Genomic DNA, 26,324 nt, shown 5'->3' with positions numbered 1-26,324 from the left:
ATCAGCTATATAATAAATCTGAAAAACATCATCAAAAAGGGGGTTACTAAAACTAATTTGGGACTTGGTGCTCTAGGCCTGTATGAAGGCTAAGCCGAGAGATCTCAAGTTAAAGCTACTCTAGACAGTGAGTGCAAGGCTAGCCAGGGCCATTTGATGAGACCTTGTCTGGAAACTTAGAAGCTAGGACTGGGGTTGGAGCTTGGTTGAAACTTCAGGACCATATACATCAACTGTGGTGGTGCACACATGTAATCCCAACACTCAGGAGTTGAAGACAGATCAGAATTTCAAGATGATTTGTTTTGTTATATATCGAGTTCAAGGTCAGCCTGGTATGCATGAGATTCTGTGAGAAGTTAAAAAGGGTATGTAATTCCGTGGTAGAGCACTTGCCTAGGCTATATGGAGTCCCAGGTTCAAATTTAACACCCCAAACAAATAAGCAAGAGCATTTGGATCCATTGTCATTTCTAGAATATGTGGAGGCAAGCTCCAGCCCTTAGTTTATCTGAATCCAGTACTGTCCTGATTCAGGCTGGGACAGGTGACACCCCATGTCTTCCTTCCTAGCCACCACCAGTTTTCAGTGATAGGACTGGTCCTTCAGGATTCAGTTTAGGGGGATGGCCTATTTGTTATGCATAAGGCGGGTATTTACTGAGATGTAATTTTAAGGTGGAAAGATAGGACCTCCAAGAGATTTTAATGTTCACAGAATGTTTTCCACGAGGCATGATTAATCAAACTAGTTTGTTGTTGTTGTTGCTGTTGTTTTAAAGCTGGGGCCTAGAAATATAGCTCAGTTGGTAAGAATGTTTGCCCCAAGTTCGAGAAGCCCTAGGCACGGTGGTCCATGCCTGCTTTGCCAGCACTCAGGAGGGGAGGGTCAAAAGTTTAAGGTTATCCTTGGTTGTATCAAGAGTTCACAGCCTCTCTCAAAATGAGAAAACTAATTAGAAAGAGAACCGTTCCTTTTTCCTGCAGAATTAGAAATAACCAATGCAACAACAGTTTTTAAAAATTATATTTAATACAAGTGAATAGATTAGAAGATCTGAAATGTTATAAAGCGATATACACAACAAATAAATAATTTGCACAGGAGAGTCACATCTCCATTGCATACCACTGTCTGGTACGGGAATACTTAAATCCAGTGACAATGGAGAAAGACCATAAAAACGCTAACCTGTTGTCCCTTGTATGAAGTTCTTCAAGTATAAAAGTCCAATACAGTGTAAAATAGTATTCAATTTAGTTTAAGAGTAAAAATTGCAAGTATCGCACTTTCAGAAGGAAAATATAAAGCAGTATTTTAAAACTACATACACTACACAAGGAAAGTAGGGAAGTCATGAGTTTCTGATAGATGAGATCCACAGGGGTAAAACAACCCAGAGAAGGAAGCACAGAACCAGCAACGTAGCTTGTTTTAAGAAAAAAAAAAACTCTCAAGACTAAAATAGACTCAAATGTGTTCAGGTAAGAGTACCCTCTTGAACAGTGCACATATGAATTTAAATAAATCCAAGCCAACATCTTTAGTTGAATAGGTTAATATTTAATATGCTACATCTAGACCTACTAAATAACTTATGCCATGAGATGAATACATAATTTTACAGTGTCACGTCTAAAGTTCCTTCCTTTAGAGTGCGGCATAGTAAAACTTAAAAATAAATATCTTAAATAGGATTATTATTAAGGCACATTAGAAAGTACACGACCATCAACCATCAAAGAATTGTAATGTCAAGAACCTTGCTGTCTTAGGTACTGTAGTCACTAATAAATAGTCTTAAATAGGACTCTGAAATAGATACTAAAATGTGTAAAATTATTCGAAACAGGGGAAGAAAATAAAGGCCCTCCAGACAGTCCCGAAGGGTTGAGCATCTGCAAGCCTCGCCTGCCTTCACTCATAACCCCCAGTCCGTACAATAAATAGAAAAAGTGGTGCTGGTGAAAGCCTGACCAGCAGATGCGGAGAGGGATTAGTATGTGACAAGCTCCTCCCAACAAGTACACGTGACGGACCATTTCCAGAACTGTGTGTGCCATTGATTGTCGGAGCGGCTGGTACAGTATCAGTTGCTCCGAAATCCCACGAGCCCACAGGACAGATGAGAAAATAGCTTTGGTACCTGCCTACCACTGTACCTGCCGCCATACTCCGAAACTGATTGTTCGATGCCCATTTTTGAGATAGCGCAAACGCTACCTTCTGCCTCAATAAAGTTCTGCAGGCTGCGGTGACTGCAAAGGAAGGACAGCCAGCGCTTCTGCCTATCGCGTTTGTTTTTAAAAGTCTACGTTTACACATAATGCAAGCTACATATTGCTCACTCCGTATTCCCTGGTTCAACTAGATTCACATAGCATTTTCTAACTTGGAAAAGGCAGTTTGCTTCCCTGATACTATAAAAAGAGCAAAAAATAAAAATCCCAATACAAAAGTGAAGTCCCATTGATAACCCTGCCATCAGGTCCTAGTGGCTATTCTGTGTAACTCAGGCTCTTTGGGATTGACTTCAAAAACTGCTTCTCGCTCTCCCAGTCTCCTCTCTTCATCCTCAGCACAACCCAGAGTATGAAAAAAGTAATGCCTCCGCTTCACAATAGCTTTGCTTTCTCCCTTTAAAGCTATTAAGTCAACATTATCGTTCTCATCAGCTACTAAAAACTGGGAAATTGGGAGGGGAAGAGAAACACTTTTGACTTTGATCAGACGGCGGGTCTACTGCATTCTGTCTGTCTGCAGCTGTTGAGGCTGGTACTGGCCAAAGGCTGCTGCGGCTGCAGCTGCTGCAGCCGCAGCCGCGGCCGTCCCAGGTGCAGCGGCGGTGATTGGCTGCTGGACAGCATAGCTGTAGCCCCCAGTGGTCACGTAGCCTGCAGCAGCTGGGGATGCTGCATAGGGATACTGGTCATAGGCAGCTGCTGCTGCGGCTGCAGCTGCCGCCGCGGAGTATTGTGCGTAGGCAGCTCCAGTGTAATCAATGTATGGCGTGGTGGAAGCCGCAGCTGCTGTGGGCTGGACGTGGGGAATAACCACTCCAGGCTGCACAAAAGCCTGCGGGTAGACGTAGTGGGCAGGGATCCTGTTAAGAAAGGAGAAACAAAGTCAGGCAACAGTCATTTCTAGTGGACCTCTTTGCTCAAAGATGGAGACAAACTCAAATTTAGTGGTTGCTATCAACATAGGGTTGCCATAATATCTACTTCTTAGTGGTCCATTTGATGTACCCTCGAGAGAATTCATCAGCAAACACAGAATGACATTCTCCCTGCTAGAATTTTCCCTTACGACTGCGAACCATGCAGTATCATATATGCCAAGTTTGGAAAATGAATCATGATTTTTTTTTCCAAGGCTGTGCATAGAAGACTGTCTTAACAGGGGCTTCATGAGGGCTTCTAAAACATTTGTCGAGTTCATATAAGAAAGATAAGGCTAACAAATGGGGAAAATCCGTTCTGTGAATACAGAGCTCAGAAGATTGTCTGAGCTTCCATGGTTCTGTGGGAGAGATGGCCTGGCTCTTAATGGGAGAACAGACTGCAACCCTTCTTTATCATGGCAACCCTATTTGAAATCGCTAGGCAGACTCAGCACACATTAATCTCTCGGCAACCTCAGTCACCCTGATTAAAAAACATAATTACAAAAGAAGCAGGCGACAAAATAAAATAAAAATAAAACAATCCCCAAACCAGGAGTTTAAAAGTTCACAAGTGTGGTAACACGGCACTCGCACTCCTCAAACGGCAGTAGTGCAGCTCACTCAGATCACAGAGGCTGTTGTGGAAAGCTACCAAAATGCCATTAACAGTCCCGGCAGTGACTCCCAAAGAGGTGTGCAGCACGCTCTCGCTCTCTTTTGTTTTATTATTTTTTTCCGTAAGGACAGAGCAATCAATCAAACCTGTGTGACTATCAGGCAGCTGAGGCTCAGCCAGCTTGCTTGTCTCTATGCAAGGCAGACAGAAGGGGCCGGGGGTGATGAGGCACAACCAAATGTCCCTGAACGTAATAGAGACTTAGAAGATACACACTGTAAGGCGACACTTATTCTTACATTAGCCTCCCAGTCAGAAGAAACTGATTTCAATCTGCCCAGTTGGTTAACATTTTGTACAGTTCAGTTGTATGGTTACAGATCACCCTGTAAACAGCCAAGAACATGAAACAAAATCAAGTATTGTCTGAGATGCTGCATTCTTGGCTCACGTACAGGGCAGACCCGAGGACCTCACTTAAGAGTTGGTTAAAAAAAAAAGAGAGAGAAAGAAAAACAACAATAATAACAACAAAAAAGCTACCACAAGAGCTTTATTTATGAGATCCCATGTGCTGCAGCTGTCACTCTTGAGATTCGTCACCGACCTGTTATAAAGTGGTACCTCAAATAGCTAGCTCATTTTTGCCTTCCTTCAAAGAATCTCCCTCACAACCCCCCATCTTTCTAAAAATAGAACACAGGCATGCTATCTGGCTGTCAACAAAACCAACTTATTAGTAGCACAAGCACAAATAACCATCTTCAAATTCTAAAGAACTCAACACAAAACAGCATGTTCAGGCTTTTTCAAAAACAGGGTTTTTTTGTTTGTTTGTTTGTTTTTGGCTTTGTCTCTTCAGAATTCTACTGGAAGGGCCCATTAAGAACATCCATGGAAAAGATGAATTTATCAGAGAGGGTGGTGAACTCTGTCTCCCCGAGATAAAAATACATTCAATTTTACTGTAATCATAGCTCTTTCCCAGTGCCAGTAGAAACCATGTCACCAAGTGTTTCTGAGGACACTTGGAGATGTTCTTGACTGCATGTCAGGAACCAGGCACATGGTCATGCACGCCTTGTGAACTCTGTGGCAGATCAGGAGACTGGCTCACCCTTGGTGACAGGTGTGGCTGTATATAACACTGTCCCCAGAGCTGATATGTCCACAATGTGCAGACACAGCTAAGAGAACCCCTCTCCTGCCAGTTTACATGTGGTGACGGACAGCAGAGGCTGCAGCAGGCTATTTTTGATCCTGTCATGCGACAAGGGTTTCCAGCGGATAAAATGTCTTTATAAGGCCAAAGTAAAACATCTATCAGCTCCAAAGGCCAGCCAGTCTGAACCTCACTGATAGGAAGACATTAACCCTTGGTGTTCTCCCAATGTTCTGAGGACAGTGCAACAGTTGATAGGTTTGTATTTTCAAATAACAGAGTAGTTCAAGGAAGTTTATCCCATTATAACAAAAAAAGGCAGATTAAAGTGTTGTGTAGGAAGAATGTGTTAAAACATAAAAGGACTGTCTCTGTATTTATGTTAATGACTGCTTCTGATTGGATGAAGTCACCTGATGAGCCCATACGTCATTTTTTTTTTCTGGAAGATCAGATCCTTCCATGAAGGCTGGCAAGGGTGAAGAAGACATTCAAAAGCAAATGAAGACCTGGGGCCATCAAAAGATGATGGAGAAAGGGATCCCAGAGAAGCCCAGTTCATGGAGAAGGCAGCAGAGATCTGAACGGTGTGCTGGGGGTTCTTTTAGTAGTCTAAAGAACTCTGTAAGGTAAATTGGGGACGCCCCTCCCACTAGAAAGCTACCAACCACCAGCCCTTTACTTCACTATGGAAAGCTCACATCAAGCAGTTACAAACCCTTTTATCGCCTTCTCTTCATGTCCCCCTGGCTCCTTTTTGTGATGTCTGTCCTTCCTTCTTTTTTAAAGACAAGGTCCCTCTATGTAGCACAGGATGACTTCAAATTTATGATCATCCTGCCTCAACCTCCAGAGTTCTGGGATTCCAGGCATGTGCCACCAAGCCAGGCTAGTCTCTGACTTTCAAAGTAACAGCAAACTCAGCTCTTCCAGGCTGTCATGCAGACTGGTGACTGAGTCTTCATTTCATCCATTCATTCATTCAGAGTCACTAATTCCTAGCACCACACCAAACCATCTCCTAAATCTCATCATTTTGGGGCCTTTGTGCATCTGTCTCCAAAACACTTTTCCTGTATTTCTTTTCTTTGGACTCAGGTCAGCAGGGCATCGTACTGTTTCCTGGACACACCACAGACCTCCAGGTCCCATTTTAGCATATGCCATCCATTCTCCATCCAGGATGACGATCCTTCCCTGGTCTCTACTGCCCCGCCCACCCTAGCTCTAGCCCTCAGTGCACAAGAACCTCTGCAAGTCTGCATTCCTTCTCTGTCTCACATTGTTCCTGTGTGAAAGAGGCTGATGTTTTCCAGCCCAGAGTTGCTGTACATGAAATGAAGTTCCCGGTGGGAGGGACCTCCAGTGGCTAGTACAGTAGATGCTTAATGAGATAGTTCCCCATCTTCACCCTCCTTCCAAGAGCTAGCCAATCTTCTTCATGAAGACTTCCTGAGACCCACTGATCTGCGGTCTCTTTCCCATCTAAGGCCCTTCCTAGCACTGAGAAAGTGACATTACGTCTTTTGTGGCTGTGGCTTAACATCACAGCCTCCAAGATGAGGCAGACCATGACTAATCTTGGAATCACACTTAACATACTCACTGGTCCTTGATAGTGTGTGTGTGTGTGTGTGTGTGTGTGTGTGTGTGTGTATAATTAACCTGCCTGCACTTGTTTTGTTTGTTCCCAAGAAAGAACCCTAACTATGCTTATCAAAAAATTAAATGGCGTAGTTGATGTAAATTTCCTATCAGTTCTATGCACTGAGTACCCCGGTCACCACCTCTTGCCTATGCCTAAGCACTGAAAGGGTGCTCAGTGAATGCTTCTGTGTGTGATTAACTCGGTGTAAACTACACCTTAAGTCTCCACTCACAAACCTGCGGTATCTCCTTTCCAAAGTTGTGATGAGTAAATACTTCTTTCCAACATAAACCATTTAGAAGCTGATGCTCATGGAGGCCACAAGTTCCCTCACATCTGCCCTCTGTGCTAAATCAGAAGTTCTTTCAGTCAACGTTTTTTGTCTTTAAAGACCTTAGGTAACCCAGGGGCCATTTAAGGACCACAGAAAACTAATAGTCTCCTCACTAGCCTTTCAAACAAGTAAAAAATCTAAGAATTCTCAAGCTTTCTTTCAGGCAGGCCTAAGATAAGAACATGGCATTCAAATGGCGTTTAGGATGACCAGGTGTGATTTGCTGGTAGACTTGGTATCAGGGCTGTGCTGAGAACCACTCAAAAAAGAAAGAGTACCTTTACTTGGTCTACCTGGAATGCTATCTGCTTCTAATCTCAAGTTCAATGTGCATCTCAAGTTCAAACAATTTATTCACACTGTAACAATCACCATTCTTCATAATGGCAGTTAATATCAGAAGAGATGAAAAACAAATGGCTACTATCAAAATACACTTGATTTAAGAATTCCACATAATACATATCACCCTGGTGGCTCTCCTCTTCTATGAATCACTTTCTTTCCTTAAGGATCTAGAAGGACTACCACAGCCTGCCCTCAGGTACACTGTAGTTTCTCTACACACTGAGCCTCTCTCTTGGCTCCCCCCTGCTAGCTCATCCCGTCACACTTTTCAGACACACCCAGTGTCTGAACATCTAGTTCAAGTCCTCCTCCTCACAGCTTGTCCAAGTCTCCCAATCCATGGGTTTCCTTGCAAGTCTGAATCTTCTTAAACTTGAGTCAATAATTCTTGGCAGTTTGCCATCTTCTTGTTCCCCACAACTGAAAGCACAGCTTCTTTTTACAAAGTGACAGGCACAGAAGACTAGCTGTTAACTGATTTGGTTTTACACTCTTCACAATGACTCATGGGAGGCCAGGACTAAGTTCACTATTACACCTGCAGGTGTATAGGTGTATGTTTTCTTCCATAGTCCCACCTTGACTGATAATCCATACCAATTAAGTATCAGTAGAGGGAGAAGGAAGGGAAAGGAGGGAAGGAGGAAGGGAGAGGCAGGGAGAGAGAAAGAGGGAGGGTGAATGTATGCTACAACTAACTCATTGTATTTCTTGGCCATATCCAAGTTGGCTTGGAAGGGGCTTTGATACATAGCTATGCCTAACTATAGCTTTTTACAAAAAAGTTGTAAATGTCTCTAAGAGTAAGTTACTAATAGATAAAAGTAATGAGAGGGTGGTAAGAAAGTGTTCATCAAAATATAACTTGCTTCTTTCAAATCAGCTTAGTACTTGGTTTTGGTTTAGCCTATATTGGGAAATGCTCATCATAGCTATCTGTGAATATAGATTCTAGCCTTCTAGGTGATGCATGGAGATGTTTAGGTCCTAAGCTAAATAACAATAAAATTCTTCAAATCTCTTTGGATATTCAAAAAAGAATTAGAGTTACAAGAATTTGGATCAAGTGGAAGATAACGGAAACAGACCCTCAGGTCCAGGATAAACAGATGAGTGGTCTCCCACATGTGTCATGTTCAATGTAAGGGAACAGGGGACCTCGGGAGAGACAACACAACATGAGCAGGCTGTTCACCTGTTAGGTCTGAAAGGTGGGAGTTAGTACGGTGCTACTCAAAACAAAACCAAACAAAATTAAGTGGGGGAGAAAAGCCCAAACTGGTGAGTGTTAATGAAATCTGAATAGAGCCAATGAACCTCTATCAGAAGACCTGGAAGTGGACATACATTGCAAAAGAAAGCCCGCCCCCGGAAAACAGAGACTTACAACATGCAAGCAGTGAATCTGTATTCTTACAGAGAAAGAAAACAATCACACGATTTAGCACTCACTACAAAAATGTTAAATGGAAGTCACAGGCTAATAGCTTAAAAGCAGGAGGGAAAAAAAAGGCCCTTTGCTCCCCATGGCAAAGTCAAAAGACAACACTACTCACCACCACCACCACCAAAAACAAACGGCAAAGAGCCCCTTCCCCAAGGAAAAGAACACTCACTACAGCTCTGTTCAATTAAGTCAAAGCACACAGTTTAGCTATCAACACCACTTCATTATTGTAATCAATAAAATAAAGCACACGGAGGGCTATGGACTATAGTGAAAAAATAAAAACAACACCACCAACATCCATGCACGGTTAATCACCATCTGAGCTTGTGTGTCTGAGTCTACTGGTTACAGAGTTTAATTCCAAAGAGAACTAGTCCACCTCTTATCATGGCATCCTTCTCATCAGTTAGCTTAACTGTATACGAGCCCTGTCAGGTTAGAAAGAGATAAATAACATTGAGTCAAGCTGAACAGCAGGAATGGTGATGGGACACATGTCTTGTGCACAAGTCATACCTGGTATTTTTTTGGTTTGGTTTGGTTTGGTTAATCATAAGCCCAACATTTGGCTGGTTTGGAGACTGCATACTTGGTCAGATAACTTGACTCATCTAAAAATATTTATAGTATCAGCATTAAAAAATAATAAGCATATATAAATATGCATACCCCGGAACATTCTGTGACTTGTCGACCTTGTCTGCTCATAACAAAGAGACAGAGAAACAAATGGTGGCCATGTTGAAACTATGGAGGGTTTGATGAATTGACTTACCCGAAAGGTCTCTGTATAAGGGCTGGGTGAAGCTGTTGAACACCAAAGGCAAAACCTAATGATAAAAAACACATTTCCCGTTTGCACACAGTTAGAGACTTACTACTCCTACCCAGAAACTGCAGCCATAATGTCTGATTTAAGAAGAATCACTCCTATGATATTTTAGACTGTATGTGGGCATGTTCTTTATATATGGAAAGTGTATGTTTTACAAATGTTGTCATTCAGCCTAAATAAACATTTAGATAGACTAAGATTGGAAAACTTAAAAGAGGCAAGTATTTGTTAACAGCCATAAAAAATGATTTAAAAAATTTAGACCAGAGAAAACTGCTCATGAGGGATACCCAAGAACAATAAAATTAAATTCACAAATATTCCTATAGTTCTAATCCATAAGTAGAAAAATAAAGAATAAGGAGAAAAGTCTTTGCAATTTGGATTATTCTGGAATGCTTTGGAAAATTTCACAGCTTATGGTATTAAAATTTTAACAAAATTAATTTCCCTATCATTCTTTTAAGAATAGTGCATACACAAAGGTGTTTGAGAAAGACAGTTTTGAGTGTTCATGGGTATTTATTTCTCTGTGTATTCCCTTTCTGACAACCGAGCCCCTGAGTGGAAATGTCAACCTCTTTTTAAACCTCCATAGGAAAGGCTTAGTGAAAAAGCACATGATTTAGTCAAGAAAGTTGCTTGCCCAGGGAATTGAATACATTCACTCTATTTCAACTGAGTTACTTCCATTGAATGTAAAGGGCAGTAGCAAATAACACAACAGGTCGTATTTTCACATAGACAAAAATATCACATCCCATTGTCAACTAACAGCTATGGAATTTTAACAAATTTTTCTCATCTCCAAGTAAGTATCATTTTTTTAAATATCTGTAACCTGTAAAGGTGAAACTTCCTATGTGTAAGTATTTGATTACTAGTATTCTGTATGTGAAAATATGTGTTCTAACCATGCCTGAGGTGAGCATAGTGTAGATCACACTAAGAAGGGAGGCTTATTGGCTGGTGGTGACAATGCCCACATAGTTTGCCTTTTTAGCTACAAGTGGCCAGTAAAAACTGAAAGCGGACAAAAATAAATATCATCAGATCGGATATTCATGAATTAACTTCTGGATGCAAGCTATCTAGAACCTAAGTTCTATTTTTGCACATAGATACATTTCACACTCAGAATGCTCATGTTTCTTTAATGCCTTGGTAGAATAACCAGTCGCGGCTCAAGTTTTACCAAACACCAATACAGATTTTCAGGAAGCCAGTGTTTTCTGGGCTGAGGGTAGCAATAGGCTCATTGCCCCCAGTGGGTGGGCTCTTGGGAGGGGAAGGGGAGGGCATGGCTCACCTGGCTGCATGATTCTTGGTTTTGCTCCCAAGTATGCCAGATTCACGTTGGCCTTCCTGCCATCAATGATGGGGTTGGGATCCTTGCAGGCCCTTTCGGCAGCAGCCCGGTCAGCCATGGTGACCTTAGCAACACACACAGACATACACACAAAGCCCTCAGTTAACCCCTACAGGAAAAATACCAAAGTCACCGAGCTTGCTTCCCTTCCTTTTCTTTTTTATTTGGGAGGGGATTGGGACATTAACCCTTCATCCTCTGTTTAAAAAAATACAAGCAGAAAGAAGAAAGGAGGAAGGAAGGAACTCGCCACCCCCACCCAAAGTCCTAAGGGTGCTAATGTGGGGCCTAATAGAGATTTGGAAGCCACAATTCTGAAATCGCCTGTAGATATACCCCCTTCCCAGTGTCCCACCCAGGTCCCAGAGGCCCTGTGAGCTTTCAACAAAGTCTGGTCTCAAACTAGCCAGTTGCTCCCAACAGGCAAACACTCCCCAGCGACAATAGCGATTGTCCTGCTCCAGGGATCCTAGCTCTTTGAGCAGCTGAATTTGCCCTTTTAAATCTCCAGGAAGCTTAACGCACTGTTTCAGCTAGGCAAACAGCCAGAGGGTCAGGCTTTTCTCTCTCTCTCTCTCTCTCTCTCTCTCTCTCTCTCTCTCTCTCTCTCTCTCTCTCTCTCTCTCTCTCTCTCTCTCTCTCTCTCTCTCTCTCTCTCTCTCTCTCTCTCTCTCTCTCTCTCTCTCTCTCTCTCTCTCTCTCTCTCTCTCTCTCTCTCTCTCTCTCTCTCTCTCTCTCTCTCTCTCTCTCTCTCTCTCTCTCTCTCTCTCTCTCTCTCTCTCTCTCTCTCTCTCTCTCTCTCTCTCTCTCTCTCTCTCTCTCTCTCTCTCTCTCTCTCTCTCTCTCTCTCTCTCTCTCTCTCTCTCTCTCTCTCTCTCTCTCTCTCTCTCTCTCTCTCTCTCTCTAAGAACCTACCTTTGCGATTTAAAAGGTAGGGGTGTGACAAGAGGGGAACCAGCAGCTCCAGACCTCATGGGTGTCTCTTCCCAAGCCTGGCCTCACAGCCACACGCGCGTGCGCGCGCGCGCACACACACACACACACACACACACACACGCCCCACTTTTTCTTTCTTTCTTTCTTCCTTTCTTTTTTTAAACAAAGCAACAGAACACATAACAACCAGCCTCCAACCCCGGAATGCTAAGGTGCAGGGCTTCTTTCTCTCCCTCCCAGCTCCCTACATCCCAGATCTGACTCTCAATCCAGTGCTCTCCCACCACCCTAAAGAGGTTCTCTCTCGGAAGCCTGCAAAGCAGGCACAGGCCCTTGCTCCCCCAAGCCCCATCAGGCTTAAAGTTTCTGCTGTGCTCCTAATGGAGCTGGCGACCCGCGAACTCCCACATTGCCCCCACCCCAACCTCTGACCCCCGAGGGTCTGAGGCCACTTGATGCCTTCTGGCCTGTCTTCTATCTCCCCGCCAGGACCTCTCTTAGTTGCCCCCTACCCACCCCGAGTACTCCTTTCGTGTAACTTACAAATCCGTAGCCCCGGGACTTGCCGGTCTGCCGGTCAGTGATGACCACCGCCTCCTCGATGTCTCCGAAGACCTCGAAGTACTTGCGCAGGCTGGCGTCGGTGGTGTGGTAGGGCAGCCCTCCCACGAAGATCTTGGTGTACGTCGTGTCCTTCTGGGTAGTGTGCATCTTCGCACCGGCCCCGCGGCTTGGGCTCCGGCTGCGGCTGCGGCTGCGGCTGCGCCTGGTCCTCGGGCTCCGCGTCTCCCGCAGCGCGCGGCGGCCGCCGGGGGCCGAGGGCGCGCGCGGGGGCGAGGGCGCGGCGTGGGCGCTGGGCGCGCTACTTCCCGAGTGGCCCACGGCCCCCGACACTCGCCCGGGTGCTTTGATCCTGTCCCTTCGTCCACTCACTGTCCAGACCTTCCCGATCGTTCCGGTGACCAGCTCCGCGGCCGCGGACTGCGCGAGTCTTTTGCACTCTACCCTCGTGGAAGTAAAAGACAAAATAAAATAAATGCAAAGAGAGATGGTGGTCTCCGAGTCCAGAAGAGGTAGATGTTTCTCAAAAAAAAAAAAAAAATCGAACGGCTAGGGTGGGAGGGGTAGAGGCTCAGGGGCCACCGAGTCCTGGGGCGCGGAGGTGGCAGCTGGGGGCGCGGCGCTGGGCCAGGCTAGGGCTGGGGACGGTCCCTCCTGCGGGGGAGCTGCCAGACCAGTGCGGACTGAGGACAGCTCTCCACCCCTGTGCTCCCTTCCCCAGCGGCCTGGGGGTCGACGCCCGGCTGGGGAGGGGGCGGGCCGGACGCCTGCGATTGGCCGGGACAGCACCTGCGGCGCCGGGCGCCGCCGCCCCCCAGCTGTTGGGAACAGCTGCTTTTCTCCCCGCACAAGGCGCGGCGCTGGGTCGCCTGGCTGGGGCTCAGGCGCTGTTGCTGGGGTAGAGTTGGAAATGGCTGGAGGCGGCCTGGCTCTGCTGTTGCCTGCTCCTACTGGTCAAAGTGGCAAAGACCCCTTGCGACTTGGACAGGCCCCCAAGAGCACTCAGTACGCCTGGAAGGGGAGCCGCTGGACTCTCCAAAGCAAACCACAAGAGCTCTTTGCGCTAGGCCTCGATAGCACGACTGACTTCAGAGTCCCTCAGGGGGCTTGGGGCGGTCTATAGAGAGACCAGTTCCCTCCCAGACACCTGGGACCATAGAGATCTGCCTCCTCTTGGGGTCTGGACCGTGGGAAGAGTCCTCAAGTTTTCTCGGCCCCCAAAAGCTGGTGTTGTGGGAGAACCAAGAGTTAGAGGCCGGTATGTGTGTGTGTGTGTGTGTGTGTGTGTGTGTGTGTGTGTGTGTGTGTGTGTGTGTGTGTGAGAGAGAGAGAGAGAGAGAGAGAGAGAGGAGAGGGAGAGGAGAGAGAGGGAGAGAGAGGAGAGGAGGGAGGAGAGAGGAGGAGGGAGGGAGGGAGAGAGAGAGAGAGAGAGAGAGAGAGAGAGAAGAGAGAGAGAGAGAGAGAGAGAAGAGAGAGAGAGAGAAAGGGCTAATAATAAAAAATTAGCAAACATCCTGGCATTTGGGTGTGCTTGAGAAAAACATTAGCTTTAACGGCTCACAGCCAGCGAAGGGTGTCTGTGTCGATCATACTGTGGCTTCCACTTCAGTGGACCAAGAATTAGGACTGTACCTCCCACAATCATCAAATCTGTGCTTCCTGCCTGACTTAGTATTCAGGAAGATGGGTACAATGTCTGTCTCATAAATCGATCCCACTCACACCTTTTCCCCCCCAAGCAAAGAATCTGTTTCTTTCTATTTGAATTACAAAGCGTTTAGTGAATTGACCTCATTTATTTATCCAAATATAATTGTAAAAAGTATGATTTCTTACAAACAAACAAACAAAACAAAACCCCAACCTGTTACATAACCACTGACTTCTACCAGCAAAACTGGAAGCATTCGCAGAACACGTTAAATGTAGTATGTATTTATTAATTTAAGCCAATCAGTTGTCACCTCGTTTACCAAGTGGGGCTTTTAATTAAAGAAGCTTTGTAATCAGTCATATTTGAGGTTTGGATTAAAACGCTGTTTTTCTTTTTTGAGACAGGGTCTCATATATCCTAGCCTGGCCTTGAACTTCCTGCCTATCTCAAGGATGACTTTGAACTTCTGATTCTCCTGCCTCCAGGTCCTGAATGCTGGGATTAAGGCACAGAGCTCTGCTCTGGGTTTCTGTGATGCTTGGGGAGGGATGCAGGGTTTCCTACCTGCCAGGCTAGTGCTCTGCCAACTGAGCTACATCCACAGGCCCTGATGAAAGTATTTAATGTGCACAGAACAATCCACCCTCTGCTTTCACTTCCTGGTCTCTGTTAAGAGGGTTTTGCTTGGAGAGTCTAGTGCAGTCCCAAACTGACTGCCCCTGAGCTGCACCTTTATTTCCTTTTAAACAGGTCAGTGTGTTAATCCGATTGAAGCTCACAGACATACCCCAGTTACTTCCCAGGGCACCTTAGCTGTCAGCCCAAGACAGTGAAGAATGAGGTGTTTGTAAAGGTGAACAAGAATCACTAGCAAATATTCTGGTAGAAAATCTTCAGTATCTTACTGATTTCCACAGGAGGTTGACTGAGAGGATCAGGTTCTCTAACTTTGAACCCCCAGTGAGAGATAAGGAAAAAAAATAAGAACTCTATCTCTTGTTAATCCAGCTGAAAATTTAATAATTTATAATGTAAGTATTTTATATGGAATGTTTTAGGTGGAAGCCGGATGTGGAGATACAAACCCTCTCCACAATGCTTCAGTAAAGCACTAGTTCACAAGGGACTCCGTGCTAGTATGAAAAAGACAATTTTTAAAGTAAAAAAAAAAACAGGCCCTGAAGCAGAAGAGGTATGCTTTTTAATATTTAACATTCATTAGGTGGTGTCACTTAAGAATTACAGCACTTCACTGAAGCTCAGGCAAAAGCTTCCGAGAGAGAGGAGGCGCCTATCAAGAAGTCTCACAGGCCTGTGGCATTGGCTGTTTGTGTCTTCCTAAATGGGTAAGAAGGCAGCCCACCCTGCAGGGAACTGTGACACTCTCAGGAAAGAGAGTATCTGGGAGTGCAGCCAGCACTTTGGAGGGTGGTCACTAGGCACAGCGGAGAGAGCTTAGGGGAAGTTCTTGCCCTACGATAGGATGGCTATCCTAGAGCTCAGTCTCAGGGAGGAAATACACGGTTGACTTCGAGGGTTCAGGAGATAACTTCATGTGTAAAATGCTTGCTATGCAAGTGCTAGGACATGAGTTCAAACCTCAGCATCACCATGGAAAGCTAGATGTGCTGGCACGTCCTGGTCGACTTCTGGCCTTTGGCGAGTGTGCATGTGCGTGAGCACACACACGCACACACACACACACACACACACACACACACACACACACACGGGGGGGTGAGAGGGAGGAGGGGAGGGGAGGGAAAGGGCAGGCAGGCTTGTAGGCCATTATTTCAAAATAAAATTAACATAGGCAATAGCACTCCCTTCAAGCCCAGGGGGTCTCCAACGATGTGCCCTTAGAAACTATTTGACACTTCTGTCTGAAATTGTTTCATTTGGAACTAGATGATACCCAGGGAATTCACACATTTTGACATTGCAGAAATGATCAAAGCATCCCTAATCAATTGACATGAGTTGCTGAGAATGAGGGTGAAGAGGAATGGTAGTTATTTCTTAAATCTGCATCAATAGAAGCCACATCCAGCATTGCCCATTGCCCACCACGGGTTTGGTATCACAGCCACACAAAGGTAAGCATAGCTACAAAGACCAGATCCACTCTCAGTGGGTTTATGAGCCTGTGCCATCAAACCATGTGTGCCCCCAGGCCATCAGATGGATCTGAATGCGAGCCTCAAGCTTATTAAATACCAAATATTTCTATACAGTGACCGATCACAGAATCAGGCTTGAAATAACAATACATGAAGACTGTTTTCTTTTTCCCAACTGCTCTTGGCAGAGGAGACACAGATATCCGCATGCCTTGTGCAATATGATGTGTGCTTCTTTGGAACTAAAGAGTGGTAAAATACTGTAAAAGTTATAAATAAGTTCCAAGCTTGCCATATCCAAATTAGTACACATGGATAGCCTGAATCCTTGGTTACCACTCCTTGGCAGGATTGATAAAATTTTATTACTTACAGTAAATTACCATCCACGTTGTTCAAAATCTTTACCTGTTAAAGGCCAGAGCCAAACTCAAAGGTTGGACTTCATTTTATCTATTTATTTTTCCTTTTCCCCTATAATTCTCCTTTACGTAATCATGGATAGCAAGTCCAGGTTTACACACATCCAGAAAGAATTTTGAAAAGGAAAAAATGACATTTTGTGAAGGGTGAAAACCATCATTCTCTCCTGGACAATAATCTACCCGGGTATAGGGACACTCCCTTGGCTGTCACTGCAGGCATCAAAACCATATGCAGAACCTTATGGTACTAAAGAAGTGTCTACCAAAAGCTAGGTTCCGGGGATCACTCAGTCAGTGTCGGCTTACCTTGCAACCAGGAGGATCCAAGTTCTATCTCCAGAACCCATTAAAAAAGTGTGGTAGAGTGAGTTTGCAACCCATCCCAGCATTTGAGAAGTAGAGACCACTAGGAAGCCAGCTTAGCGCAGGGTGTGAGTTCCAGGCCAGAGAGACACCCCTAAAAAGAAAACATAACAAGAAAAACCAAGGTGAGCTAAATGCCAGAGGTCAATTCCATGTGCACATGCCCGTCCACCCTGGAACACGCACATGTGCACACACACAAGAAACGTTGACCGAAAATACCATCTTAAAGATCTATAACCCGTGTCCCATGTTTGGTATGAGCCAATATATTCCTGAGAGACCTGACCACTTGCAGGGTGCTTAGGCCAGGTACTTAACATTTTTGGAAAATAAAGTGTTGTCTGAAGTAAGCCTTTGTTTAGCTTGTTTGGGAATGTTCTGTCCTCCTTTGAGTCCCTGTAAGCATTCCAATACAAGCTCACAGGGTTTCTGGCCCTAAGCAGCTACACCCGTTTCTCTGGGCTGGCTGGTGATCCTTACTTAGTCTCAGAGAACTCTCACATATAATGGGCCCCACTGGTGTTTTTGTGCACAGAACTGGCAGTCAGAAGCCCAGTCCATGCAGCACAGCCCTGTCTTCAAGAAATCTATTCATGTTGCATTCCACCTCAGCGAGGCTGTTAAATGGCTTGAAAAGGGCAGGTGTAACTATTGAAGTCCTGGCGCTGCCTGTGTGTCAAGCACAAAAGGCATGGGAAAGTGGACTGCACTCATTTAAAATGATCACACAAGGGTTAAAATGGAAGCGAGGGGTGCAAGAAAGTTCACTGTTAATTTCACCTTGCAAACAATCTCCCTCTGCTGCGACTGCGAGCCCTTGAATTTCTGTTTAAATTTGGAAGGCCAGGGAGAGGATCCAAGCATTTAACCCACCATGTGGCTTGGCCTTTTCAACTCAGGGCACACTTGGGTTTCAAGCCGGTTGGTACACAGAGAGCCTCTAGGCTGCCCAGTTATTTTTAGGGCACTGATGGTACTCTCCAAATGTATTGGATGACCGTTCTTGATGACAGTGTTATCCTGGTGATGTTACTGTGGTCTAGGCAAAGGGCACAGTGGTGGCAATAGCTTTGAATCCTGGGACAGGAGGCCTGGGGCTTGGTCCAGACAGCCATTAACCAGCTCCCACAACATGCTTGGTTTTCTCAGTTAGAAACCACAAGTGTGGGACTAGGGGGTGCATTCAAGTCATTGGCAAGGCACACGTTTCCTCTCTAGCAAAAAGAAAGCGGGCATTAGAGGGACAGGAAGGAGCAAGAAGTACCCACGCTAGAGCGAAGGCTACTAGCCACCCCTTACTTAAAGATGTCTATTTGTTACCCCAGATTTAGGAGACAATGTTGTGCTTATACTTGAGTGCCCTTTATTTCCTTTCTAATGTAAACTATTCAAGGTCATTCTGTCAAAGCTGTTTTCTCTGGTAACAATGGAAAGGCATATTTGTTCTAGAAATTGCAGATTGATAGCAAGATACACACAGGAGAAAATCAAATGCACCCACAATTCTTCCTCTCAGAATAACGATTGACATTTCAGGGTAGTCGATTCTGGGCTTTCCCTGCATACAAATAACACAAGTCCATTCCACTCTACACTATATTACCATCAGCTTTTTTAAAAGAAAAAACCTTACAAGCTGAAATACTTATCCTTATCATTAAGTGGTTTCTGTAATTCATTAAAAACACCAATTTGTCATATCAGTGCTCTGACATTTATTTAAGCATTTTTATTTTGTTGGGTATTTGATACTCGATTATTACAAAGGATGACAAAATCAACACCTTTGTACATAAACCTTTATATTCATCTTTAGTCACTGCTTAAGACTGGCTCAGTGAGGGATTTTGTCTTTTTCAGTGTCTTACATCAGTGATCAAATATTTGTCAGATGAATGTGTCCTTACAAATTTCTCTATTACGTTGAAGGGTATGACCATATTTAGAGCTTTTGATACATAATGTCAAGTTGTCCTCTATATAATAGCATAACAGTTAATCTTCCTTCCTGCCTTCCTTCCTTCTTCCTTCCTGCCTTCCTCCCTCCTTCCCTTCTTCCCTTCTTCCTTCCTGATTCTCTGCCTCCCTCCTTCCTTTCTTCCTAGACAGGATCTTATACATGCAAGGCTGCCCTGAAATGCCCAATGTAGCAAATGACCTTGAACTTCTGACCGTTTGCTATGGTTTTTCATTGTCTAGCTCTGACTTAATTATTAACCCATAACTGCTAATCTGAGTATTTCCACGTGGTCTTCTCTTACCGGAGAAAGGGTCCGGACCTCTTACTCCTCTCACATCCTACATGGTGACTGACTGTGCCTCCATTTCTCAGAATCCTCCACCTGTCCTAGTCCCACCTATCTTGCTTCCCTATTGGCCAACAGTGCTTTATTCATCAATCAATAAGACAAACGTATACACAGAAGGACATCCCCCATCAATATATTAGTATGGTGGTTTGAAGAAAATGGCTCTCAAAGGGAAAGGGACTATTAGGAGGTGTGGCCTTGTTGGAGGAAGTGTGTTACTGTGGGGGGTGGACTTTAAGGTCTCTTTCTCCAGCTTCTTTTAGTGTGACAGTTTCTGTTGCCTGCAAGATGTGTAGGACTGTCAGCTCCAGCACCATGTCTGCCCGCATGCCGCCATGCTCCCTCCCCTTCATGATCATATTGGACTGAACCTCTGAAACTGTGATGAAATGTTTTCCTTTAGAAGAGTTGCTGTGGTCTTGGTGTCTCTTCACATTAATAGTAAACCCTAGCTAAGACAGCCAGGTAAGCATCTTTCCCCATCACTGATACCTCTAATAACACAAAAGATGCTTCAAGGTGTCTGACCCAAGTGACAGCACTTGGCCTCATAGCCTGGATTTGATGTGGTCCTCTTTCCTGCTTTTGCTCTCCCTGGTATCTTGCAGCCTTTCATCTTGCCTGTTGCATGGACAGAGGAAATATTTCCAGGTATAGAATATCTGGCTTTATAACTCAACAAGGCCCTGGCAGGCACTGTGTTTTTTTTCTTAGTGCTAGGAGGTAGTAGATACAAATGTTTTTCTTTATTTTAGAGGTGTTATCTAAAATTTTTTACTGACATTGTCAATCCCTTGACAGTTGGGGGATTTATCTCTATCCTTTCTAAAGCCATGCATTCTCACCAGTGCCTTCGCTTCTCTGCTTTGGTCTGACACTCTGAGAGTCTGTTAGATGTATGTCAGACATGTAATCTGTGCCCATGACGGCATAGACAAATTGTGTATTAGTTCTTTTCCAGAAGCTTCCGAGCCCCTTAGAAATCTCAGGAGCATAACTTTTACTCCATGTGGCCATAGCAACATTATATTCTTCTAGACTCCCACAATGGTCGGCCATTAGGCTCTGCTTCGAGTACTCTAAGGTTTCTCTAGCTTGTGTCTGCAAACTTTCCCAGATCCCTCCTACAAACCAGGTCCAGAGGTGTGAACACACGTTCTGCCATCACAGCAACATCCATGTTCCTGCTACCCTGCTACCAGTTTTGTGTGTCAGTCTGGAGAATACCTGAGAAAAATCATTTAAGAGTCATCTGTTTTGGCTCCATGGTAACTTGGACCCATGGCTTTGAGCCTGACTTGAGGCAGGACAGCAACAGCAATAGGGAGCAAGTAGGAAAGGCCTTTCCTCTTGTGACAGCCATGGAGCAGCGTGAGGGAGAGGGAGGAGCAGAGGACAAGGTCCACCCTTTCAGGGAATGCCTCTAGCCCCCCACTTCTCCATGTTATCCCACCTGCCCCTTTTTACCATATCCCATAGTCTCAATATATCTTGGATCTATCAAAAGAATTAACTCGTTGATACAGTCACACCTGCTAGGATGCAGTCATTTCTCCAAGGCCCACCAGATGGTAACAGTGTGACCACTACATGAGTTTGTGGTGCATTCTTCCTACCCAGACCACAGCAAATGTTTAACAGTTTCATGGTGTGCATTCGGATGTTTTTTGTCCAATGGTTTCTTGTCCCATTTTCATTTCCTTCCCTTTGCAAAAATCCAAGTCTATCCTTACTATTTCAATAGTTCCCTGGGTATACTGGGACTATTTTCATTTTTATTTTTGAATTTTCCTGTCTCTGACTTTCAGGTTGACAGTTTTTACTGGCGTATCTTAAAGTTAAGCAATTCTTTCTTTTGACACCTCTGGTTTTCCATTAAACTGATTCAAAACTTTTGTTATATTTTCTGCAGTTGAATCTTCATATTTTAAATGTTTTCATTTCTTTGCCTAGTCTGCCTCTGTTCACTCTTCAAGACATATATACATGCATACATACATATGTCTGCATAGTCATTGCCTGCTAAATCAATATCTGAATCATCTTAGAAATTGGTTCTCATCTACTACTTCTGCTGACTAGAGAGTACAGTTTTCAATTTCTTAACATTCCTAATGGTTTTTAATTATTGAAAAGGGCCTTTGGCAATTGGTATTGCATTTTTTAAAATCTCTGCTATGCTTCTTTCATGAACATCGACTTTTGGGTTGAAAAGTCATTAGGCTGCTTCCTTAGACACATGAGGGTTTTGATTTAGACTTTATTAAGGTTGAACTTCCAAAGTATCCACCAAATTCTGGAAACTGGTAGGAATCAACATACATACACATTGTCCCCTAAAGATTTTGTCTGAACATGATTTTAGCTCTTTTGAGATAAATCTAGAGCAGACCTTAAACTAGAATGTAGCTCTAAATACCAACTTCAATTTTGGAGAATCTCAGTTGGCTCCCATGATGCTAGTGAGTTACAGGGAAGGCTGAAATTTCAATGACCCTCAACACTTGTTTGACCTCTTGTAAATTGTTTTTCCAAAACAACACCTCTGGTAAACTTTAGAATGTATGGTCGTGTATAGATATAGCCTAAACCACAATACCTTATGGGGGAAATTCATATATATATATATATATATATATATAAATATATATATATATCTGGTCCATCTTTTCTGCCTTTATGGGGTCTCTTACCTTGCTCTGGTAGGAACAAATCATCTGTTGTTGCCTTTTTGTTTTGTTTTAACAAACCCAAACCAAATAGGTTTATGGGCTTAACTTGGTTGGTAGAGTACTTTCCTAAGGTGAAACAAGCCCTGGGTTTGATCCCCAGCACCTTATAAATGTGGTGCAGTGGCTCACACCTGTAATCCCAGCACCCAGGAGGTTGAAGGTGGAAACATTCAAGGTCAGCATTGGGTGCATAGCAAGTTTGAGGCCAGCTTGGGCTATGTGAGGCCCTGATCCAAAATGTCACTACCAACAACAAAACTACACCCCTGACCTATGGAGTTTAGGGGTTACAATGTATATTCACAATTGTGCCTAAACATAGCACCTCAATACTGTCTACTATTAGAGTGGTTTAGGAAGAAATAGCTACAATGACATTGATTAACAGTCCACTGGAAAAGTTCAAGTTCAAAAGCTTATTAAGAAAATTTGCAGCTCTATTGTGATATGATAGATTTATAGTCTGTACTGCTAAGGTTTTTGGGACTTTGACAGCAATTGGAGCCATCTGGGAAGAGGGAACTTCAGTTGAGAAAATGCCTCTATCAGATTGGCATGTCTGTGGGAGCATTTTCTTGATAAATGATTGAGGATGGAGGAGATTCCAGACCACTGTCAGGGTACCATTCCTGGACAGGTAGTCCAGCATTAATGATCTCATGTGGGCTGAGAAACTCTTGACTTGGTACATGGGTACTGACAAAAATTTCACATAATGACAGAAGCATCTGCAGCAGCTAGGAGCTGGGAAACTCCTGATGTGAAAGTCAACATGCCATGAGACACTCTGCTGCTATTTACGAAGACCCTGAGACTTCAGAGGACATATCTGCAGATTGAGCTTTTCACTCCAGAAGTCCCCCTTCTGCCCTATAAAACCCTGAAGCCCACTGTGCTTAGTCTAGTCTCCATTCCCATGGGGAGACTACTGGCCTCCCTTGTTCTAACAAAGCACAACCTGCTTCTGTTGGGGTTGGTCTTCCCTTTCTTTCATTTTCCCACTGCCTGCATCAACTCTGGTCTAACACTGCTATAGGAAAGCCGGCTGAGAACACCATGGCATCAAGCCAATAAGCAGCGTCCCTCCATGGCCTCTGCATCAGTTCCTGCTTCCAAGTTCCGGCTTTGTTTGAGTTCCTGCCTTGACTTCCTTTATGTGGAAGGTAAATGGTAAGATAAGTTGCTTTGGGTCTTGGTGTGTATTATAGCAGTAGAAAGCAAATAAAGATACAATCCATCATAGCTATGCATATTAGGAGCATACAATCTGAGAATTCTTAACTGTGTATCTGAATGCTTGCACACAAGTACATGTACACAAAGCTATTGCCTTGGTCAGGATCACATATATTTCCAATCCTAACCTGCATCTCTGTATACCTCTGCCCTCTGCTCTAACTGATCTGCTTGCTGTAGTGATGGATTAGTTGATTTCTAGGTTTGACCTAGAAGGCATGCCTCTTTTATTACCTGGTCCTTTTCAGTACAATATTGTTGAGGTTCACTGATGTTGGATGAACAGTTTATAGCATTTGATTTTGAGTCACACCCTCTTGTGTTGGTCATAGTACAATCTGTTCTTCCATTACCACCTGCAAACCTTTGATCTACTCTCCATCTTCTCATTTAAAACAAATCTGAAACCACACAGGGCACATGACTACAATATCAGCACTCGAGGGTTTGAGGCAAGAGAATTGCCATTAGTTTGAGGTCAGCCTGGGTTACAGAGTGAGTTCCAGACCAGCTGGGTTACTTAGTGAGATGCACTATCAAGAAAACAAAACAAAACACTACTCTCAAATCTGCTATTGTGTTTATGTACAAAAGTGTGTACACATCTTTTTGTTAGTTTTTGGTAAGTGAACCAAGTGACTATATTATTAGATAGGGATTGTGTCTTAATGTTTTAAGAAACAGTTAAACTTGTGCATAAGTTTTGATGAGTTATATTTATTTTCATATTCAGTATCCTCAAAACTTTTTAAAATTTATTTTTGCCTTGTGAAACCAGTACATTTGTCAATTTACTAGCACCTGGGAATTTTCTTTTCTTTTATAAATTGGATTTAAATTAGAAAGGATCTTATTTTACATATTTGGGGAATTTCTTGTTAGCTTTCTATTTTCAGGTTATTTTTTCTTCTTTTTAACTTCTGTAACAGAAACAAAATTTCTGATTTCTAACCCCTTCATCATTTCAGAAATATAGGTTTTTCCCCCTTTGCCTAGAAATGTTCTATTTTATTAAATAATGGGTGTGAAAATTATATTCATCCTACACTTACCACACTTCAGTACACTGTAGGTGTGCTGATCCAGGCTTGTTTGTCCTAAACTTTTACAACTTAATAGTAGGGGTGTTCTGTGTTTATCTTTCAAGTTACTAAGATCAAGCTATTAAAATTTCCATTATATATGTGGGTGCCTCTTTCTTTTTAGTTCTGTCAACTTTTGCCTCGTGAGTTTTGAAGCTGTGGGTTTGTTTGTTTTGAGGCAAGGTCTCACTATGTATCCCTTGTTGGCCTAGAACTCATTGTGTAGACCAGGTTGACCTCATACTTACAGAGCTCCTCCTGCCTCTGCTTATCGAATGCTATGATCAAAGGTGTGTGGCACCATACCTGGCTAAAACTGTATTATTGAGGCTATAAGATGCATGATTATTTCTTCCTGGTTTGACCTCTTTTGATTATTTTGAGATGTCTCTATCATATAAATTTATTTTGCTTTAAATTCCATTTTATATAATATCAACAGAACAAGCTTTATGTTTGCTGCTGCAATTTTTCTATTCTTATTTTGAACTGTATTGTCTGTATGTGCACTGTAACATTATAAATCTGCTTTTATTTTATGTTCAATTTGAAATGTCTTGGCATGTGTTTTAGAGTGTCTAATTTTTCTAAGTCCGTTGTTGGTACAGTTGAATTGAAGTCTACCACATTATTTTCTGTTTGCTCCACTTGACTCCTGTTTTATTTCTCATTTCCAGCCATCATCCTCCTTCTATAAGTTTTTCCCTTAAAATTATGTTTTACTTGATATCTTAGCAATTGAGACTGGCATTCTGAAATTGTTCCAAGTTACTTTTAATTGGCAGGTACTTTTAATCCCTCTTTTTTTATTTTTTTGCTGCTTTATAGCATATATGTTTTATTTTTAAATATATCTCTTACCACATAAAACTTTATTAATATTGCTTTAAAATTTCATTAGTCTCTTTTGCTGGCCCATACATTTACCCTTTCAAGGCTCTCCTTGCTCTTCTTTGCAGAAATTATTTTTGCTACATCTTGAACAATGTCCTCAAACATTTTCTTTACACCGAGTTAGCCTTCCTTTGGTTCATGTGCTTTGACTGTTTTGTGGAAAGTCTTTATATTATTTTTCTTTATTAAGATATCTTACCTGGTACAAATCTGGAATTTTAGGTTGCCAGTCCCAGTTACCCCTCCCTTTCTCTTCCTCTCCATCTACTCCCTTTTCTTTCCTGTTCTGGGGCTCAAAGCCAGGGCCTTGCCCATCCTAGACAAGTGTTCAACCACCTAGCTGCATCCCCAATCCTATTTCTTTTCTTTCAGTGCTATGGAAATGACCTGGCTGGCTTCAACAGTCTCTGCCAAAGCCAGCTGATACTCACTCAGCTCTTCCTTGAGGTTAAGGTGTGTACTTTTGAAACTGCTTCTAAGGGCCTTTCCTTGTATCCTCTGTTATCAGCGGCTTATCCCGGCAGGGCACAGTGTGGATCCAGTTAGGTTCCTCTTGTGTGTGTAGTTGAAATTCAACAACTTGAATATTTTATCCCATTAACAAAAGAATGTCAGAATTATTCCTTCATGTTTTTCTTTTCTGAGTCTCATATCCTTAAATATTTTCAACACTTTGTTCTCCTTTCCATTGAGAAGAAACTTCACACTTCCTATCAAGTGGCATCCGCAGCTGCATCCTTCAGTCATGACATTGGCCTCTCCAACTCTCTGTTCATGTTATTTCTTTTCTTATCCCACGCTGTCATTTGGTAATTTCCATTGTCCTGTCTGTGTGCTCACTAAGCCGGTCTTCTGCTTTGTTCTGATAGACCCACCCAGTGACTTCTAAATTCTGAATTCTAGGTTTAGAATGTTCATTTAACATTCCTAAAAATCATTCCCTTCTGAAATGATCCTTATTTTATCAATCTTGGCTACATTTTCATGGATTTGCTTTATCATAATATTTACAATTATTCTGAGGTTCTTGTATGTTAACCCTTACACATGGATTTTTTTTCTGTGTGTGCTTTTATTTTT

At 43.3% G+C, this 26,324-nt stretch overlaps 1 protein-coding gene across 2 annotated transcripts; it reads right to left on the bottom strand.

Moving 5' to 3' along the window:
- Positions 1-1,014: 1,014 nt before the first annotated feature.
- Positions 1,015-26,087, bottom strand: Rbm24 (RNA binding motif protein 24). Of its 2 annotated transcripts, XM_005066335.4 has the most exons (6): positions 25,676-26,087; positions 16,932-17,082; positions 12,409-12,866; positions 10,870-10,993; positions 9,501-9,555; positions 1,015-3,104 (listed from the first exon to the last, which is right to left on the bottom strand). In XM_005066335.4, the coding sequence occupies exons 3-6, from the start codon at positions 12,574-12,576 to the stop codon at positions 2,741-2,743; spliced, it is 711 nt and encodes a 236-aa protein (XP_005066392.1). In that variant the 5' UTR covers positions 12,577-12,866; positions 16,932-17,082; positions 25,676-26,087; the 3' UTR covers positions 1,015-2,740. The 2 variants fall into 2 exon arrangements, with proteins under 2 accessions (XP_005066392.1, XP_012965976.1); XM_013110522.2 differs by lacking the exons at positions 12,409-12,866; positions 16,932-17,082; positions 25,676-26,087 and adding an exon at positions 11,845-11,943.
- Between the last annotated feature and the right edge of the window lie 237 nt (positions 26,088-26,324).

This window comes from Mesocricetus auratus, unplaced genomic scaffold (assembly GCF_017639785.1).
Source record: "Mesocricetus auratus isolate SY011 unplaced genomic scaffold, BCM_Maur_2.0 Super-Scaffold_100013, whole genome shotgun sequence".
NCBI lineage: Eukaryota > Metazoa > Chordata > Mammalia > Rodentia > Cricetidae > Mesocricetus > Mesocricetus auratus.
This window is presented reverse-complemented; position numbering and strand designations above follow the sequence as displayed.

Coding starts and splice junctions, on each gene's coding strand:
- Rbm24 (XM_005066335.4), bottom strand. CDS start 12,576: ATGCACACTACCCAGAAGGACACGACGTACACCAAGATCTTCGTGGGA. Junction 10,994..12,408: donor AGTCCCGGGGCTACGGATTT/GTAAGTTACACG, acceptor TGTGTTGCTAAG/GTCACCATGGCTGACCGGGC. Junction 9,556..10,869: donor ACCAAGAATCATGCAGCCAG/GTGAGCCATGCC, acceptor TTTTATCATTAG/GTTTTGCCTTTGGTGTTCAA.